This window comes from Patagioenas fasciata, chromosome 34 (genome assembly GCF_037038585.1).
Source record: "Patagioenas fasciata isolate bPatFas1 chromosome 34, bPatFas1.hap1, whole genome shotgun sequence".
Taxonomy (NCBI): domain Eukaryota; kingdom Metazoa; phylum Chordata; class Aves; order Columbiformes; family Columbidae; genus Patagioenas; species Patagioenas fasciata.
Genome location: NC_092553.1, coordinates 3,371,517 through 3,388,078, shown reverse-complemented (window position 1 = coordinate 3,388,078; position 16,562 = coordinate 3,371,517). Strand labels below are relative to the sequence as shown.

General features: G+C 67.7%; 2 protein-coding genes across 6 annotated transcripts; both read left to right on the top strand.

Moving 5' to 3' along the window:
* Positions 1-115: 115 nt before the first annotated feature.
* On the top strand, positions 116-9,785 carry SLC39A7 (solute carrier family 39 member 7). The gene is made up of 8 exons (XM_065859813.2): positions 116-278; positions 929-1,466; positions 2,445-2,613; positions 4,219-4,281; positions 4,367-4,501; positions 4,584-4,721; positions 5,947-6,143; positions 7,667-9,785. The coding sequence occupies exons 2-8, from the start codon at positions 942-944 to the stop codon at positions 7,925-7,927; spliced, it is 1,488 nt and encodes a 495-aa protein (XP_065715885.2). The 5' UTR covers positions 116-278; positions 929-941; the 3' UTR covers positions 7,928-9,785.
* A 486-nt stretch (positions 9,786-10,271) lies between these two features.
* HSD17B8 (hydroxysteroid 17-beta dehydrogenase 8) lies at positions 10,272-14,732 on the top strand. Of its 5 annotated transcripts, none has more exons than XM_071801010.1 (9): positions 10,272-10,317; positions 10,831-11,036; positions 11,614-11,730; positions 12,250-12,345; positions 13,017-13,102; positions 13,685-13,769; positions 14,043-14,078; positions 14,159-14,233; positions 14,647-14,732. In XM_071801010.1, the coding sequence occupies exons 1-8, from the start codon at positions 10,272-10,274 to the stop codon at positions 14,228-14,230; spliced, it is 744 nt and encodes a 247-aa protein (XP_071657111.1). In that variant the 3' UTR covers positions 14,231-14,233; positions 14,647-14,732. The 5 variants fall into 5 exon arrangements, with proteins under 5 accessions (XP_071657111.1, XP_065715866.2, XP_071657114.1 ...); XM_065859794.2 differs by having other exon boundaries at positions 14,036-14,078; XM_071801013.1 differs by lacking the exon at positions 12,250-12,345 and having other exon boundaries at positions 14,036-14,078.
* The last annotated feature ends 1,830 nt before the right edge of the window (positions 14,733-16,562 follow it).

Here is a 16,562-nt window from a genome sequence, read left to right as displayed (position 1 = left end):
CCGGTCCCGTCCCGACCCCCCCGGGGCCGCTCCGGCCGCCGCCGCTCCCGCCGCCCCACAACGCCCCGCGCGCCTCCCGGCGGCCCCCGCGCCGCGCCGCCCGCCGCCAAGATGGCGCCGCCGCCTTCACGTCGTCCTGGCAACGGGCGCTTCCGCCCGCTTCTCGCCCTCTCTCTTTCTCTCCACCCTCCCCCTCCCAAACGCCGAGATCTCGCGAGATCTCGCGGTGCCACGTCGGGCAGGAGCCGGAGCGGGAGCGCGAGCGGAGCGCGCGGACGGTGAGACCCCCCCCCGGAGCACAGAGACGCGGGCAGAGCGGCCCCCGCCCGGCTCCCCCCTCCCCGCCTCTATGGCCCCGCCGCGCCGTCCCCATCTCTGTGGTGCCCCTGGGGGGCCGCTCTGCACCCTCATCCCGTTGTCTCTGTGGTGGAGCTGGTTGGCGCCGCTTTATCCCGTTAGGGCCGCTCCATCCCCCATCTCGCCGCTCTTTGGCACCCCCAGGGGTCCCGCTCTAGGCCCTGTCTCTATGGTCTGTGCCCCCCCAGCCCTTGGGAGCCATTGGGGCCTGTCTGGACCCTCATCCCTTTGTCTCTATGGTAGGGTTGGTTGGTGCCACTCTGTCTTCTCTTTAGCTCTATGGCATGGCCACTCTAGACCCCCATCTTGCCACTCTATGGCACCCCGGGGGTCCCGCTCTAGGCCCTGTCTCTATGGTCATGTCCATCCCCCCCAACTGGTGCTTGTCTGGACCCTCAACCATTCATCTCTATGGTCAGGTTGATTAGCACTGCTCTGTCCCCTCTCTAACTCTATGGCAGTGCCGCTCTGTCCCCCACCTCACCGCTCTATGGCGCACCCAGGGGTCCCTCTAGGCGCTGTCTCTATGGTTGTGGCCGCTCTGGCCCCTCATCCCCCGTCTTTGTGGCAGGACCCCCGGGGCCATGGCGGCCGCCGGGACACGCGGAGTCGCCATCGTCACCGTCGCCATTGCCGCGCTGGCCCTGGGGCTGCTGCCGGGACACGGCGCCGCGTACGAGGATCCGCACCATGGGCACGAGGACCCGCACCATGGGCACGAGGACCCGCACCACGGGCACGAGGACCCGCACCACGGGCACGGCCACTCGCACGAGGATCTGCACCATGGGCACTCGCACGAGGGGCTCTACCATGGCCATGGGCACTCACACGAGGGGCTCTACCATGGCCATGGGCACTCGCACGAGGGGCTCTACCATGGCCATGGGCACTCGCACGAGGACCCGCACCACGGGCACGGGCACTCGCACGAGGGGCTCTACCATGGCCACAGCCACTCACACGAGGATCTGCACCACGGGCACTCGCACAAGGACCCGCACCACGGGCACGGGCACTCGCACGAGGGGCTCTACCGCGGGCACGGGCACTCGCACGAGGACCCGCAGCCCCCGCCCCGGCGGGACACGCTGACGCTGTGGCTGCAGGTGGGTGTCCCCTCCCGTCCCCTCTTGTCCCCTCACCTGGAGACACCGTGGTGGTGGTGACCCGATTGTGTGGGTGTTGGTGACCCCATTGTGTGGGTGCGGGTGCCGTTGTGTGGGTGCCGGAGCCCCTGTTGTGTGGGTGCCGTTGTGTGGGTGCTGGTGTCCCTATTGTGTGGGTCCCAGTTCCATTGTGTGGGTGCTGGAGCCCCATTGTGTGGGTGCCGGAGCTGGTTCCATTGTGTGGGTGCTGGAGCCCTGTTGTGTGTTGCCAGAGCCGGTTCCGGTGTGGGTGCCGGACCTGGATCCATTGTGTGTGCTGGTTCCGGAGCCAGTTCCATTGTGTGGGCACCGGAGCCCTGGTGTGTGGGTGCTGGAGCCGGTTCCAGAGCGGGTGCCGATTCCGGAGCCCGTTCCGGTGTGGGTGCCGGTTCCGGAGCTGGTTCCATTGTGTGGTGCTGGTGCCGGAGCCCTGTTGTGTGGGTGCTGGAGCCGGTTCCAGTGTGTGGTGCCGGAGCCGGTTCTGTTGTGTGTGCCAGTTCCGGAGCCAGTTCCGGTGTGGGTGCCGGAGCTGGTTCCATTGTATGGTGCCGGAGCCCTGTTGTGCGGGTGATGGAGCCGGTTCCATTGTGGGTGCCGGTTCAGGTGCGGGTGCTGGTTCTGGAGCCCCCTTGTGTGGGTGCCGGTGCTGGAGCCGCTTCCGGTGTGTGTGCTGGTTCCAGAGCCCCGTAGTGCGGGTTCTGGAGCCAGTTCCATAGTGGGTGCCGGAACCGGTTCCGGTGTGTGTGCCGGTTCCGGAGCCGGTTCAGGTGTGGGTGCCGGTTCTGGAGCCCCCTTGTGTGGGTGCTGTTTCCGGTGCGCGGCGGCGGTTCCGGAGCCCCGTGGCGCGGGTGCCGTTTCCGGAGCCGTTTCCGGTGCACGGCGGCGGTTCCGGAGCCCCGTGGCGCGGGTTCCGGAGCCGTCTCCGTGGCTGTGGCGCAGACGCTGTCGGCCACGCTGGTGGTGAGCGCCGCGCCGCTGCTGCTGCTGCCGCTGGTGCCGCTGGAGCCCGGCGCCCCCCGGCACCGCCAGCGCCTGCGCCTGCTGCTCAGCTTCGCCGCGGGGGGGCTGCTGGGGGACGCCTTCCTGCACCTCATCCCACACGCCATCGGTACGTGACGCCCCGGCACCCCCCGGCACCCACTGACACCCACTGACACCCACTGTCACCCACTGTCACCCACTGTCACCCACTGACACCCACTGTCACCCATTGTCATCCACTGTCATCCACTGTCACCCACTGACACCCACTGACACCCACTGACACCCACTGTCACCCATTGTCACCCACTGTCATCCACTGTCACCCACTGACACCCACTGACACCCATTGTCACCCACTGACACCCACTGTCACCCACTGACACCCACTGTCATCCACTGTCACCCACTGACACCCACTGACACCCACTGTCACCCACTGACACCCATTGTCACCCACTGACACCCACTGTCACCCACTGTCACCCACTGACACCCATTGTCACCCACTGACACCCACTGACACCCACTGTCACCCACTGTCACCCACTGTCATCCACTGTCATCCATTGTCACCCACTGTCACCCACTGTCACCCACTGTCATCCGCTGTCACCCACTGTCACCCACTGTCATCCACTGTCATCCACTGTCACCCACTGTCACCCACTGACACCCATTGTCACCCACTGACACCCACTGACACCCACTGTCACCCACTGTCACCCACTGTCATCCACTGTCATCCATTGTCACCCACTGTCACCCACTGTCACCCACTGTCATCCGCTGTCACCCACTGTCACCCACTGTCATCCACTGTCATCCACTGTCACCCACTGTCACCCACTGACACCCATTGTCACCCACTGACACCCACTGACACCCACTGTCATCCACTGTCACCGTCACCCATTGTCATCCACTGTCACCCACTGTCATCCACTGTCACCCACTGTCACCCACTGACACCCACTGTCACCCATTGTCACCCACTGACACCCACTGTCACCCACTGTCACCCACTGACACCCATTGTCACCCACTGACACCCACTGACACCCACTGTCACCCACTGTCACCCACTGTCATCCACTGTCATCCACTGTCACCCACTGTCACCCATTGTCACCCACTGTCACCCATTGTCACCCACTGACACCCACTGTCACCCACTGACACCCACTGTCACCCACTGTCACCCACTGACACCCCAGCACCCTCTGTCACGCACTGTCACCCACTGACACCCACTGACACCCACTGACACCCACTGTCACCCACTGACACCCCAGCACCCTCTGTCACCCTCTGTCACGCACTGTCACCCACTGACACCCAGTGTCACCCACTGACACCCACTGACAACCTCTGACACCCATTGACACCCCAGCACCCCCTGTCACCCCCCAACACCCACTGACACCCACTGAGACCCCCTGCCACGCCCTGTCACCCCCTGTCACCCCCTGTCACCCCCTGTCACCTCCTGTCGCCCACCAGGTCCCCTCACTGTCCCAGGGACACACACAGTGACACCCCCATGTCCCTGTGTCCCCTCCCCACCCTGGTGACACCCCCATGTCCCTGTGTCACCTCCCCTCCCTGGGGACACCCCCGTGTCCCTATGTCCCCTCCTACCCTGGGGACACGGTGACACCCCCATGTCCCCTGTGTCCCCACCCTGGGGACAGGGTGACACCCCCGTGTCCCCCCCTTGCTGTCCCCACAGCCCCCCACGCGCATCACGAGGACGCTGACCCCGGTGGCCACGGTGGCCACGGCCACTCGCACGGTAGGACACGGCGGGGGGGGTCACGTCACCTTGGGGACAGCGTGCGGGGGTCGCGTCACCCTCAGCGTCCCCCGTGTCACCCCAGGGGCGCAGCACGGGCACATGGTGGCCGTGGGGACGTGGGTGCTGGCCGGGATTGTCACCTTCCTGGTGCTGGAGACGCTGGTGCGACACGTGCGGGGCGGCCACGGCCACGGTCACAGCCACGGTGACGGTCACGGTAGGTGACACCCGCCCTGGGGGGGACGCTGACCCCCCCCCCACCCCGGTGTCATTGTCACCCGGTTGTTGTCACCCCGCAGGGGCCAAGGCCAAGAGCAGCTCGAGCGAAGGGGAGGAGGAGCCGGACGGGACGGTCCCCAAGGGCCACCACAAGGGCCACCAGAAGGGCCACCACAAGGGCCACCGCGAGAAGAGCGGGGACGGGGGCGAGGAGGCGGGTACGGGGGGATGGGGACACTGGGGGGACACAGGGACATGGGGGGGATGGGGACACTGGGGGGACACAGGGACGTGGAGGGGATGGGGACACTGGGGGGGACACAGGGACGTGGGGGGATGGGGACACTGGGGGGGACACAGGGATGTGGTGGGGATGGGGACACTGGGGGGGACACAGGGATGTGGTGGGGATGGGGACACTGGGGGGGACACAGGGACATTGGGGGACATAGGGACATGGGGGGATGGGGACACTGGGGGGAACATGGGGACATGGGGGGGGATGGGGACACTGGAGGGGACACAGGGACATGGTGTGGATGGGGACACTGGGGGGGACATGGGGACACTGGTGGGGACACGGGGACATTGGGGGATGGGGACACTGGGCGGGACACAGGGACATGGGGGGGATGGGGACACTGGGGGGAACATGGGGACACTGGTGGGGACACGGGGACATTGGGAGGGATGGGGACACTATTGGGGACACAGGGACATTGTGGGAGAAGGGGACACTGTGGGGGGTGGGGACACCAGGGGGTCCCCGATGTCCCCGTGTCCCCAGGCATGGGGGTGTCCGGGTACCTGAACCTGGGGGTGGGGCCACCGGGGGGTCCCTGATGTCCCCGATGTCCCCGTGTCCCCAGGCATGGGGGTGTCCGGGTACCTGAACCTGGGGATGGGGACACCGGGGGGTCCCTGATGTCCCCGATGTCCCCGTGTCCCCAGGCATGGGGGTGTCCGGGTACCTGAACCTGGGGGTGGGGCCACTGGGGGGTCCCTGATGTCCCCGATGTCCCCGTGTCCCCAGGCATGGGGGTGTCCGGGTACCTGAACCTGGGGATGGGGACACCGGGGGGTCCCTGATGTCCCCGATGTCCCCGTGTCCCCAGGCATGGGGGTGTCCGGGTACCTGAACCTGGGGGTGGGGCCACCGGGGGGTCCCTGATGTCCCCGATGTCCCCGTGTCCCCAGGCATGGGGGTGTCTGGGTACCTGAACCTGGGGGTGGGGCCACTGGGGGGTCCCTGATGTCCCCGATGTCCCCGTGTCCCCAGGCATGGGGGTGTCCGGGTACCTGAACCTGGGGGTGGGGACACCGGGGGGTCCCTGATGTCCCCGATGTCCCCGTGTCCCCAGGCATGGGGGTGTCCGGGTACCTGAACCTGGGGATGGGGACACCGGGGGGTCCCTGATGTCCCCGATGTCCCCGTGTCCCCAGGCATGGGGGTGTCCGGGTACCTGAACCTGGTGGCCGACGTGGCCCACAACTTCACGGACGGCCTGGCCATCGGCGCCTCCTTCCTGGGGGGGCCGGCGCTGGGCACGGTGACAACGGTGACAGTGCTGCTGCACGAGCTGCCGCACGAGCTCGGGGACTTCGCCATCCTGGTGCAGGCGGGATGCAGCAAGAGCCAGGTCAGCACCTGTCCCCGTGTCCCCGTGTCACCCGTCCCCGTGTCACCTGTCCCCATGTCCCCGTGTCACCTGTCCCCGTGTCCCTGAATCACACTGTCCCCGTTTCACCCTGTCCCTGTGTCACCGTGTCCCCATGTCACAGTGTCACTGTGTCCCCATGTCATCTGTCCCCATGTCCCTGAATCACACTGTCCCCGTTTCACCCCATCCCCATGTCCCCGTGTCCCCGTGTCCCTGTGTCCCCGTGTCACTGTGTCCCCGTGTCACCTGTCCCCATGTCACCATGTCTGTGTGCCACCTGCCCCCGTGTCTCCATGTCCCCCCCATGTCTCCAGTCACGTCCCCGCTGTCCCCCTGTGTCTCCAACCATGTCCCCAACCGTGTCCCCAACCACATCCCCATGTCCCCAACCATGTCCCCAGCCATGTCCCCGTGTCCCCAACCATGTCCCCTGTTTCCCCCAGGTCCCCAACCATGTCCCCAGCCATGTCCCCATGTCCCCAGTCATGTCCCCGCCATGTCTGCCCCATGTCCCCAGCCATGTCCCCAACTGTGTCCCCCTGCCCCTGCCATGTCCCCAACCATGTCCCCCTGTCCCCAACCATGTCCCCAGCCATGTCCCCAGCCATGTCCCCAACTGTGTCCCCCTGCCCCCCCATGTCCCCAGCTGTGTCCCCTGTTCCCCCCATGTCCCCAGCCATGTCCCCATGTCCCCAGCCGCATCCCCAACTGTGTCCCCCTGCCCCCCCCATGTCTCCAGCCATGTCCCCTGTTCCCCCCATGTCCCCAACCATGTCCCCAGCCATGTCCCCATGTCCCCAGCCGCATCCCCAACTGTGTCCCCCTGCCCCCCCATGTCCCCAGCCACGGCCCCTGTTCCCCCCATGTCCCCAGCCGTGTCCCCCTGCCCTCCCGTGTCCCCAGCCGCGTCCCCAACTGTGTCCCCCTGCCCCCCCCACGTCCCCAGCCGCCTCCCCAACTGTGTCCCCCTGCCCCCCCCATGTCCCCAGCCGCGTCCCCACCTGTGTCCCCCTGCCCCCCCCATGTCCCCAGCCATGTCCCCTGTTCCCCCCATGTCCCCAACCAGGTCCCCAGCCATGTCCCCACGTCCCCAGCTGCATCCCCAACTGTGTCCCCCTGCCCCCCCATGTCCCCAGCCATGTACCCTGTTCCCCCCATGTCCCCAGCCATGTCCCCAACCATGTCCCCCTGTCATCAACCATGTCCCCTGTTCCCCCCATGTCCCCAACCATGTCCCCAGCCATGTCCCCATGTCCCCAGCCATGTCCCCAACTGTATTCCCCTGCCCCCACCATGTCCCCAGCCGCGTCCCCTGTCCCCAGCCGCATCCCCAACTGTGTCCCCCTGCCCCTCCACGTCCCCAGCCGCATCCCCAACTGTGTCCCCCTGCCCCCACCATGTCCCCAACCGCGTCCCCTGTCCCCAACCGCATCCCCTGTCCCCAACCGCGTCCCCTGTCCCCAACCGCGTCCCCTGTCCCCAACCGCGTCCCCTGTCCCCAGGCCATGCGTCTGCAGCTGCTGACGGCGCTGGGCGCGCTGGCGGGCGCCGCCTGCTCGCTGCTGGCCGAGGGGGGCGCGCCCGGGGGGCCCCCGGCGCCCGGGGGGGTCCTGCCCTTCACCGCCGGCGGCTTCATCTACCTGGGCACGGTGACGGTGCTGCCGGAGCTGCTGCGCCACGCGGGCCCCCCCCAGGCGCTGGCACAGCTGCTGGCGCTGCTGGCCGGGGTGGCCATGATGGCGGCCATCGCGCACTGCGAGTGACACCCCGGGGGGACACCCCCTCCGTGGGGACACCCCCTCTGTGGGGTCACCCCCTCCATGGGACGTGTCTCCTCGGGGGGGTGACACCATGTACAGGGGGGTGACACCGCATTTTGGGGGGGTCTGGTCATTGGGGACTTGGTGGCCATGATGGCGGCCATTGCCCACTATGGGGGACACCCCCTCCGTGGGGACATCCCCCTCTGTGGGGTCACCCCCCCTCCGTGGGGACACCCCCTCCATGGGGACATGTCTCCTGGGGGGGGTGACACCATGTACAGGGGGGTTTGGCCCTTGGGGACCTGGTGGCCATGATGGCGGCCATTGCCCACTATGGGTGACACCCCCTCCGTGGGGAAACCCCCTCCGTGGGGACACCCCCCCCTCTGTGGGGACACCCCCGCCATGGGACGTGTCTCCTCGGGGGGGTGACACCATGTACAGGGGGGTGACACCGCATTTTGGGGGGGTCTGGTCATTGGGGACTTGGTGGCCATGATGGCGGCCATTGCCCACTATGGGGGACACCCCCTCCGTGGGGACATCCCCCTCTGTGGGGTCACCCTTCCTCCATGGGGACACCATCCTCTATAGGGACATGTCTCCTGGGGGGGGTGACACCATGTACAGGGGGGTGACACCATGTACAGGGGGGTTTGGCCCTTGGGGACCTGGTGGCCATGATGGCGGCTGTTCCTACTATGGGTGACACCCCATCAAAGGGGACACCCCCCCCTCCATGGGGACACCCCCTCCATGGGGACATGTCTCCTTGGGGGGGTGACACCATGTACAGGGGGGTGACTCCGCATTTTGGGGGGATCTGGTCATTGGGGACTTGGTGGCCATGATGGTGGCCATTGCCCACTATGGGTGACACCCCCTCCATGGGGCCACCCCTGCTCTGTGGGGACAACCCCCGCCACAGGGGACACATCTCCTCTGAGGGGACACCACCTGTGGGGGGGTGACATCACGTTTTGGGGGGGGTTTGATCATTGGGGACTTGGTGGCCATGATGGCGGCCATTGCCCACTATGGGTGACACCCCCTCCATGGGGACACATCCCGTCAAAGGGGACGCGTCTCCTTGGGGGGGACACCATGTACGGGGGGGTGACACCGCATTTTGGGGGGTGACATCACGTTTGGGGGGGTCTGGTCATTGGGGACTTGGTGGCCATTGCCCACTATGGGTGACACCCCCTCAATGGGGACACCCCCCCTTCTTGGGGACACACACCTCATTTGGGGAGGTGACATTGCATTTCAGGGGTGACATCACATTTCCGGGGGGGGGGTGGCATCACATTTCAGGGGGTGACACAACATTCTGAGGGGGTGACACCATGTTTTGGGGACGTTTGGCCCTTGGGGACCTGGTGGCCATGATGGCGCCATCACCCACTACGAGTGCCCCCCCCTTTTTTGAGGGGGGACACACCTCATGTTGGGGGTCACACTCCATTTTGGGGGGTGACACCCCTGATTTTTGGGGGGACACCCTGTTTTTGGGGGGTTGGGCCCTCAGGGGAGCCATGTTTAACCAGGCCTCACCGGGGGGTCCCCCAGTTTTGGGTGTTTGGGACCAAGGGGGGTGACATGGGGGGACCCGGGGGTCCGGGCGGGGTCACCCGTTGTGGGGGTGTCAGGACTGTTTTTTTTAATAACTGTAACGGATTGTGGATTTGATTAATTGAAGAATAAATGAGATGAACCAATGAGGTGCTGGGGAGACCCAGCGTCTGGGCTGGGGCGTCACCTGTTGCCAGGCAGATTTTGGGGTTTGGTTTTGGGGTGGTTTTTATTTTAACGGCTTGTGGGTTTGATTGATTAAAGAATAAATGAGATGAACCAATGAGGTGCTGAGGAGACCCGGCGTCTGGGCCGGGGCGTCACCTGTTGCCAGGCAGATTTTGGGGTTTGGTTTTGGGTTGTTTTTCATGTTAATGACTTGTGGATTTGATTAATTAAAGAATAAATGAGATGGATCTGAAGGGACCCAGGTGACCGGGGCCCGGGGGAGGACCCAGAGCTCCCAGTTCCATGGAGGGACCCAGGCGTCCGGGCGGGACGTCACCTGTTGCCGGGCAGATTTGGGGATGTTAGGTGCTATTTTAACGACTGTAGGGAATTACGGCTTTGATTAATTAATGAAAGAATAAATTAGACGAGGCCCTGAGAGGGCTGAGGGGTCCCAGCCCCACGTGGGGACCCAAAACCCGCGGAAATGGGCGAAAAACCGCTCCTCGGAGGACCGACCACAGAGAGGAGTTGGGGGTAGAGCGGCCGCGCGGCGTTGCCCTTCCCCGCCGGCGCCTCGCTGGTCGCTTCCGGGTTCGCCATGGGCTCCGGCGGGCGCCTCCGCGGGGCGCTCGCGCTGGTGACAGGTGGTGACGTGGGGGGGACACGGGGCGTCACGTGACGCGGGGACAGACCCCGGGGGGGCGGACACGGGACCCAACTGGGGGGGACGGACCCCACGGGTGACATGGGGGGGGACACAGACCCCACGGGTGACACTGGGGGGGGACACAGACCCCACGGGTGACATGGGGGGGGGACACAGACCCCACGGGTGACACTGGGTGGGGGGGGTGGGACAGTCCCAGTGACACTTGGGACACGGGACAGACCCCGCGGGTGACGTGAGTGGGGACACAGACCGCAGGGGTGGCACTTGGGGGGGGTCACAAAGCCTACGGGTGACACTGGTGGGGGGACAGACCCCACGGGTGACATTGGAGGGGGGGTCGGGGGTCACAGACCCCCACGAGCAGCACTTTTTTGGGGGGGGGGTGGCAAACCCCACGGGTGACACTGGGGTGGGGGGAGATCCCTGTGACACCCGGGACAGGTGACTCCCCCCGGCCCCCCCCCGGTGACCTCCCGGTGACCCGCAGGGGGGGGCGGGGGCATCGGGCGCGCCGTGTGCGCGCGCCTGGCCCGCGAGGGGGCGCGCGTGGCCGTGGCCGATCGCGCCGAGGGGGGGGCGGGGGACACGGCGAGGGGGCTGCGGCCCCTCCCCCCCACGGGCCCCCCCCACGCGGCCTTCGCCGTGGACGTGACCTCGGCCACCAGCGTCACCCGCCTGCTGGAGCAGGTCCAGGTAACACCCCCGGGGACACCCCCGGGACACCCCCGGGACACCACCCCCCGGGGACACCCCTGGGGACACCCTGTGGGACACCCCTGGGACACCCCCAGGACACCCTCATTGGGACACCCCCTGGGGACACCCCCCTGGGGACATCTTATGGGACCCTCCTGGGGACACCCCCCCGAGGACACCCTGTGGGACCCCCCTGGGGACCCCCCCGGGACCCCCCCCGGGACACCCCCTGGAGACACCCCCATGGACACCCCTCGGGGACACCCTGTGGGACACCCCTGGGACACCCCCCTGGGAACACCCCCCTGGGACACCCCTCTGGGGACACCCTCATTGGGACACCCCCTGGGACCCCCGTGGGACCCCCCTGGGACACCCTCATTGGGACACCCACTGGGACCCCCCTGGGACACCACCAGGACACCCCCTGGGGACACCCCTGAGAACACCCCCTGGGACACCCCCCTGGGGACACCCCTGGGACACCCCCAGGACACCCCCAGGACACCCTCATTGGGACACCCCCCTGGGGACACCCCCCTGGGGACACAGGTGACCCCCCTTCCCCCCCCAGGAGCACTTTGGGGACCCCCCCGGGGTCCTCGTGTCCTGCGCGGGGGTGACAAGGGACGAGTTCCTGCTGCGGCTGGGGGAGGGGCCCTGGCAGGAGGTGCTGGGGGTCAACCTGACGGTAACGGGGACATTGGGGACATTGGGGATATGGGGACATTGCGGGGCATCTGGGGACATGGGGGGACAAGGGGACATGGGGGGAATGGGGACAGGAGGGGGGGATCGGGGGACATGAGGGGACATGGGGACATTGGGGACATGGGGACATTGCGGGGCATCTGGGGACATGGGGGGACAAGGGGACATGGGGGGAATGGGGACAGGAGGGGGGGATCGGGGGACATGGGGGGACATGGGGACAGGAGAGAGGGATCGGGGGACATGGGGGATGTGGGGACAAGGGGACATGGTGGGGATATGGGGACATGGGGACATTGGGGGGTCATGGGGACAGGGGGGACATTGGGGATGTGGGCCAGGGTGGGGATATGGGGACATGAAGGGACACTGGGTGACATCGGGGGGACAGGGGTACATGGGGGGGCATGAGGGATTTGGGACATTGGGGAGGACATGGGGACACGTGGGGACATCATAGGGACATGGAGGGGGACACAGGGCCACGTGTGTCCTCCAGGGGACGTTCCTGGTGACACAAGCGGTGGCCCGAGCTCTGGTGGCCGCGGGTGCCCCCGGCGGCTCCATCGTCCACGTGGGCAGCGTGGTGGGCAAGGTGGGTGACGGGTACACGGGGACATGGGACATGGGGACAGGGACACGGGGACATGGGACATGGGGACACAGACGTGGTGGGTGATGGGGACACAAGTGACAGGGACACAAGTAACAGGGACATGGGGACAGGGATATGGTGGGTGATGGGGACACAGTGGGTGACAGGGACACGGGGACAGGTGACACAGTGGGTGACAAGGGGACATGGGGACCCGCCTGTCACCCCCCATGTCCCCCTTGTCACCCCATGTCCCCTGTGTCCCCCTTGTCACCCCATGTCCCCCTTGTCACCCCATGTTCCTCTTGTCACCCCGGTGTCACCTGTGTCACACCCATGTTCCTCTTATCACCCTCATGTCACCCATGTCACCTCCGTGTCACCCTTGTAACCTCCGTGTCACCCTTGTCACCCCATGTGCCCCGTGTCCCCCATGTCACCCGTGTCACCCCCGTGACCCCCTTGTCACCACATGTCCCCTGTGTCACCCCCATGACCCCCCCTTGTCACCCCTGTGTCCCACTTGTTACCCCGTGTCCCCCTTGTCACCCCATGTTCCTCTTATCACCCCCATGTCCCCCTTGTCACCCCCGTGTCCCCTGTGTCCCCCTTGTCACCCCTGTGTCCCCCTTGTCACCCCCGTGTCCCCTGTGTCCCCTCTGTGTCCCCAGGTGGGGAACCTGGGCCAGGTTCACTACGCGGCGTCCAAGGCCGGGGTGCAGGGACTGACCCGCAGCTGCGCCAAGGAGCTGGCCAGGTGGGGACATGGGGACACCTGGGGACACGGGGACACCTGGGGACACCTGGGAACACAGGGACCTGGGGACACCTGGAGACATGGGGACACCTGGAGACACAGGGACATGGAGACATCTGGGGACACGGGGACACAGGGGGACATGGGGACACCAGGGGACACACGGGGACACCTGGGGACATGGGGACACCTGGGGACATGGGAACACCTGGGGACACAAGGACACCTGGGGACACAGGGACACCTGGGGACATGGGGAAACAGGGACGCGGGGACACCTGGAGACCTGGGGACACGGGGACACCTGGAGACCTGGTGACATGGGGACGCAGGGACACCTGGGGACATGGGGACAGATGGGGACACCTGGGGACACGGGGACACCTGGGGGCACCTGGGTACATGGGGACATGGGGGGACCTGGGGATACAGGGACACCTGGGGACATGGGGACACCTGGGGACATGGGGGGGGACACGGGGACACCTGGGGACACAGGGACACCTGGGGACATGGGGATACGGGGACACCTGGGGACATGGGGACACGGGGGGTCACTCACAGCCCCTGTCACCCCCCCAGGTTCGGGATCCGCTGCAACGTGGTGCTGCCCGGGTTCATCGTCACCCCCATGACCGACAAAGTGCCACCAAAAGTGCTGCAGAAGGTGACAGGGGGTGACATGGGGACACTTGGGGACGTGAGGTCATGGGGGGACATGGGGACACGGGAGGACAGGGCCATGGGGGGTGATGTGGGGACACTTGGGGACATGGGGACCCCATGGGGATGAGGAAATGGGGACAGTGGGGAGGGGACAGGGACACATGGGGGGACATTATGGGGAGTGGGGACAATGAGGTTCTGGTGGAGGTAACGGGGGTGACATGGGGGGGACATTTGGGGACACTTGGGGACATCACGCTGGCTCAGTTTGCAGGGATGGTGCCGCTGGGACGACTCGGGGACCCCGAGGGTGAGTGGGGACGTGGGGAGGGGGGGACAGGGGACGTGAGGGGACACCTGGGGACACGCGTGTCACCGTGTCCCCCCCAGACGTGGCCGATGTCATCGCGTTCCTGGCGTCCCCCGAGAGCAGCTACATCACGGGGGCCAGCGTGGAGGTGACAGGTGGGGACACCACGTCACCCCCGTGGCCCCGTCCCCCCACCCCACCCGTGTCACCCCCCCAGTGTTCCTGTCTCCTGGGTCCCCATCACCACCACAATGTCCCCCCCATGTCCCTGTCCCCTCTGTGTCCCTATCCCCTGTGTCCTCACCCCCCCAGTGTCCCTGTGTCCCCCCCCCATGTCCCCGTGTCCCCCCCATGTCCCCCCATGACTCCCATGTCCCCCCAGTGTGTCCCCATCTCTCCATGTCCCCCTATGTCCCAGTGTCCCCCCGTGTCCCCCCATATCCCCCCATGTCCCCCCAGTATGTCCCCATCTCTCCATGTCCCCCCATGTCCCAGTGTCCCCCCATGTCCCAGTGTCCCCCCATGTCCCCCCCATGTCCCCATGTCCCCACCATCTCTCTCCTTTCAGGGGGTCTCTTCATGTGACGGATCCGGCCCCGCCCCCCCCGTCTCACCCCCCCCCCCCCAAATAAACGGGGTGAAGCCCCTCCCCCACCCACCGCTGCCTCTGCTCCCCCGACCTCCTGGGTCCCCCCCGAACTCCTGGGTCCCTCCCGAACTCCTGGGTCCCTCCCGAACTCCTGGGTCCCCTGCCTCAGTTTCCTCCCCCCGAGCGGGGCGCCGGGAGGGGGAGGGGGGCGGGGGGGCGCGGGGACAATGCGGGGGGGGAGGGGCGGGGGGTGGGGGCGGGGCCGGGAGATGCCGCCCATTCATGTCCCGTCACTCGGGGCAACCGGGGTCCCGGGTGGGGGGAGGGGAGGGAGGGGGGGTCCCCGCGCTGGGTGGCCCCCACGGGGAGGGGGGGGAGGGGGGGCGGCCCCGCTTTGTGTCCTCCCCTCCCCCCCCCGCCATTCCGGCCGCCGGGGCAGCGGCAGCGGCGGGAGCGACCGGACACGGGGGTAGCGGCGGCGAACGGGCGGGGGGGGCGGGGAGGGCACCGGGGGGGGGGGGCTGGGGGGGTCCCCGTTGGGTCCCCGTTGGGTCCCCGAACCCCCGGAGCCGCTTCCCCGAATCCCACCCCCCCCTCCCGGTGGGTCCCGGACCCGCTCCCGGTGCTCCCTGGAGCCCCCGGGATGCACCGACCCACCCCGCTGGGTCCCGACCCCTCCCGCTGGGTCCCGACCCGGTCCCGGTGGGTCCCGACCGCTCCCGGTGGGTCCCGACCCCTCCCGGTGGATCCCGACCCGGTCCCGGTGGGTCCCGACCCCTCCCGATGAATCCCGACCCGGTCCCGGTGGGTCCCGACCCCTCCCGGTGGATCCTGACCCGGTCCCGGTGGGTCCCGACCCCTCCCGGTTCCCCGAGCGACGCCGACCCGCACCCGGTGGACCCGGAGTCGCTCCCCGACGGTCCCCGGACCCCCCCGGGATGCCCCGACCCGCTCCCCGGTGGAACCGGCTCCGGTTCCCGCTGATCCCGGACCCCCCGGGATGCCCCGATCCGACCCCGGTAGAACCGGCTCCGGTTCCCGCTGATCCCGGACCCCCCGGGATGCTCCGACCCGCCCCCGGTGGACCCGGAGTCGTTCCCCGACGGTCCCCGGACCCCCCCGGGATGCCCCGATCCGCCCCCGGTAGAACCGGCTCCGGTTCCCGCTGATCCCCGGACCCCCCGGGATGCTCCGACCCGCCCCCGGTGACTCACGGACCCCCCACGGTGTCCCCGAGTGGCTCCCGGGGGGTCCCAACCTGCGCCCGGTGCACCCGGAGCCCCCGGATCGCACCCCCCCCCCCGCTCGGATCCCGGGTCCCCCGTGGGTTCGGGGCGGCGCCGGCACCGGGGGAGGGTCCCGGGGGTCCCGGTGTCCCCGTGTCCCCCTCCCGCCCCCCCCGCGACACCGGGCACCGGCTCGTGATTGTCCAAACGCAATTCTTGTGTGCGCCGAGAGTTGGGTGTGGACGTCGAGAGCCGGGGCCCAACCGGCACCGGGGACACCGGGGACAGTGGGGACACCAAACCGGGGACACGGGGGACACCGAGCCGGGGCTCCAACCGGCACCGGGGACACCAACCGGGGACACCGGGGACACCGAACCGAGGCTCCAACCTCCACCGGGGACACCAGGGACGCCGAGGACACCGAACCGGGGACACCGAACCAGGGCTCCAACCGGCACCGGGGACACGGGGGACACCGAACCGGGGCTCAAACCGGCACCGGGGACACTGAACCGGGGCTCAAGCCGAGCCGGGGCTCCTATGGACACTGGGCACCGGGGACACCGAGCGGCTACCGGCTACCGACCCCCCGGTTCCCCTGGTCCCCCCCGGTTCCCCTGGTCTCCCCGGTCCCCCCGCTTCCCGCGGCAGGTGCCTCTGAGGCCC

Bases quoted from the DNA above. Each gene is read 5' to 3' on its own strand.
- SLC39A7 (XM_065859813.2), top strand. From the start codon at position 942: ATGGCGGCCGCCGGGACACGCGGAGTCGCCATCGTCACCGTCGCCATT. The intron at 2,614-4,218 runs GTACGTGACGCC...CTGTCCCCACAG, and splicing joins CCTCATCCCACACGCCATCG to CCCCCCACGCGCATCACGAG. The intron at 4,722-5,946 runs GTACGGGGGGAT...CCGTGTCCCCAG, and splicing joins GGACGGGGGCGAGGAGGCGG to GCATGGGGGTGTCCGGGTAC.
- HSD17B8 (XM_065859794.2), top strand. From the start codon at position 10,272: ATGGGCTCCGGCGGGCGCCTCCGCGGGGCGCTCGCGCTGGTGACAG. The intron at 11,731-12,249 runs GTAACGGGGACA...TGTGTCCTCCAG, and splicing joins TGCTGGGGGTCAACCTGACG to GGGACGTTCCTGGTGACACA. The intron at 14,079-14,158 runs GTGAGTGGGGAC...TGTCCCCCCCAG, and splicing joins ACGACTCGGGGACCCCGAGG to ACGTGGCCGATGTCATCGCG.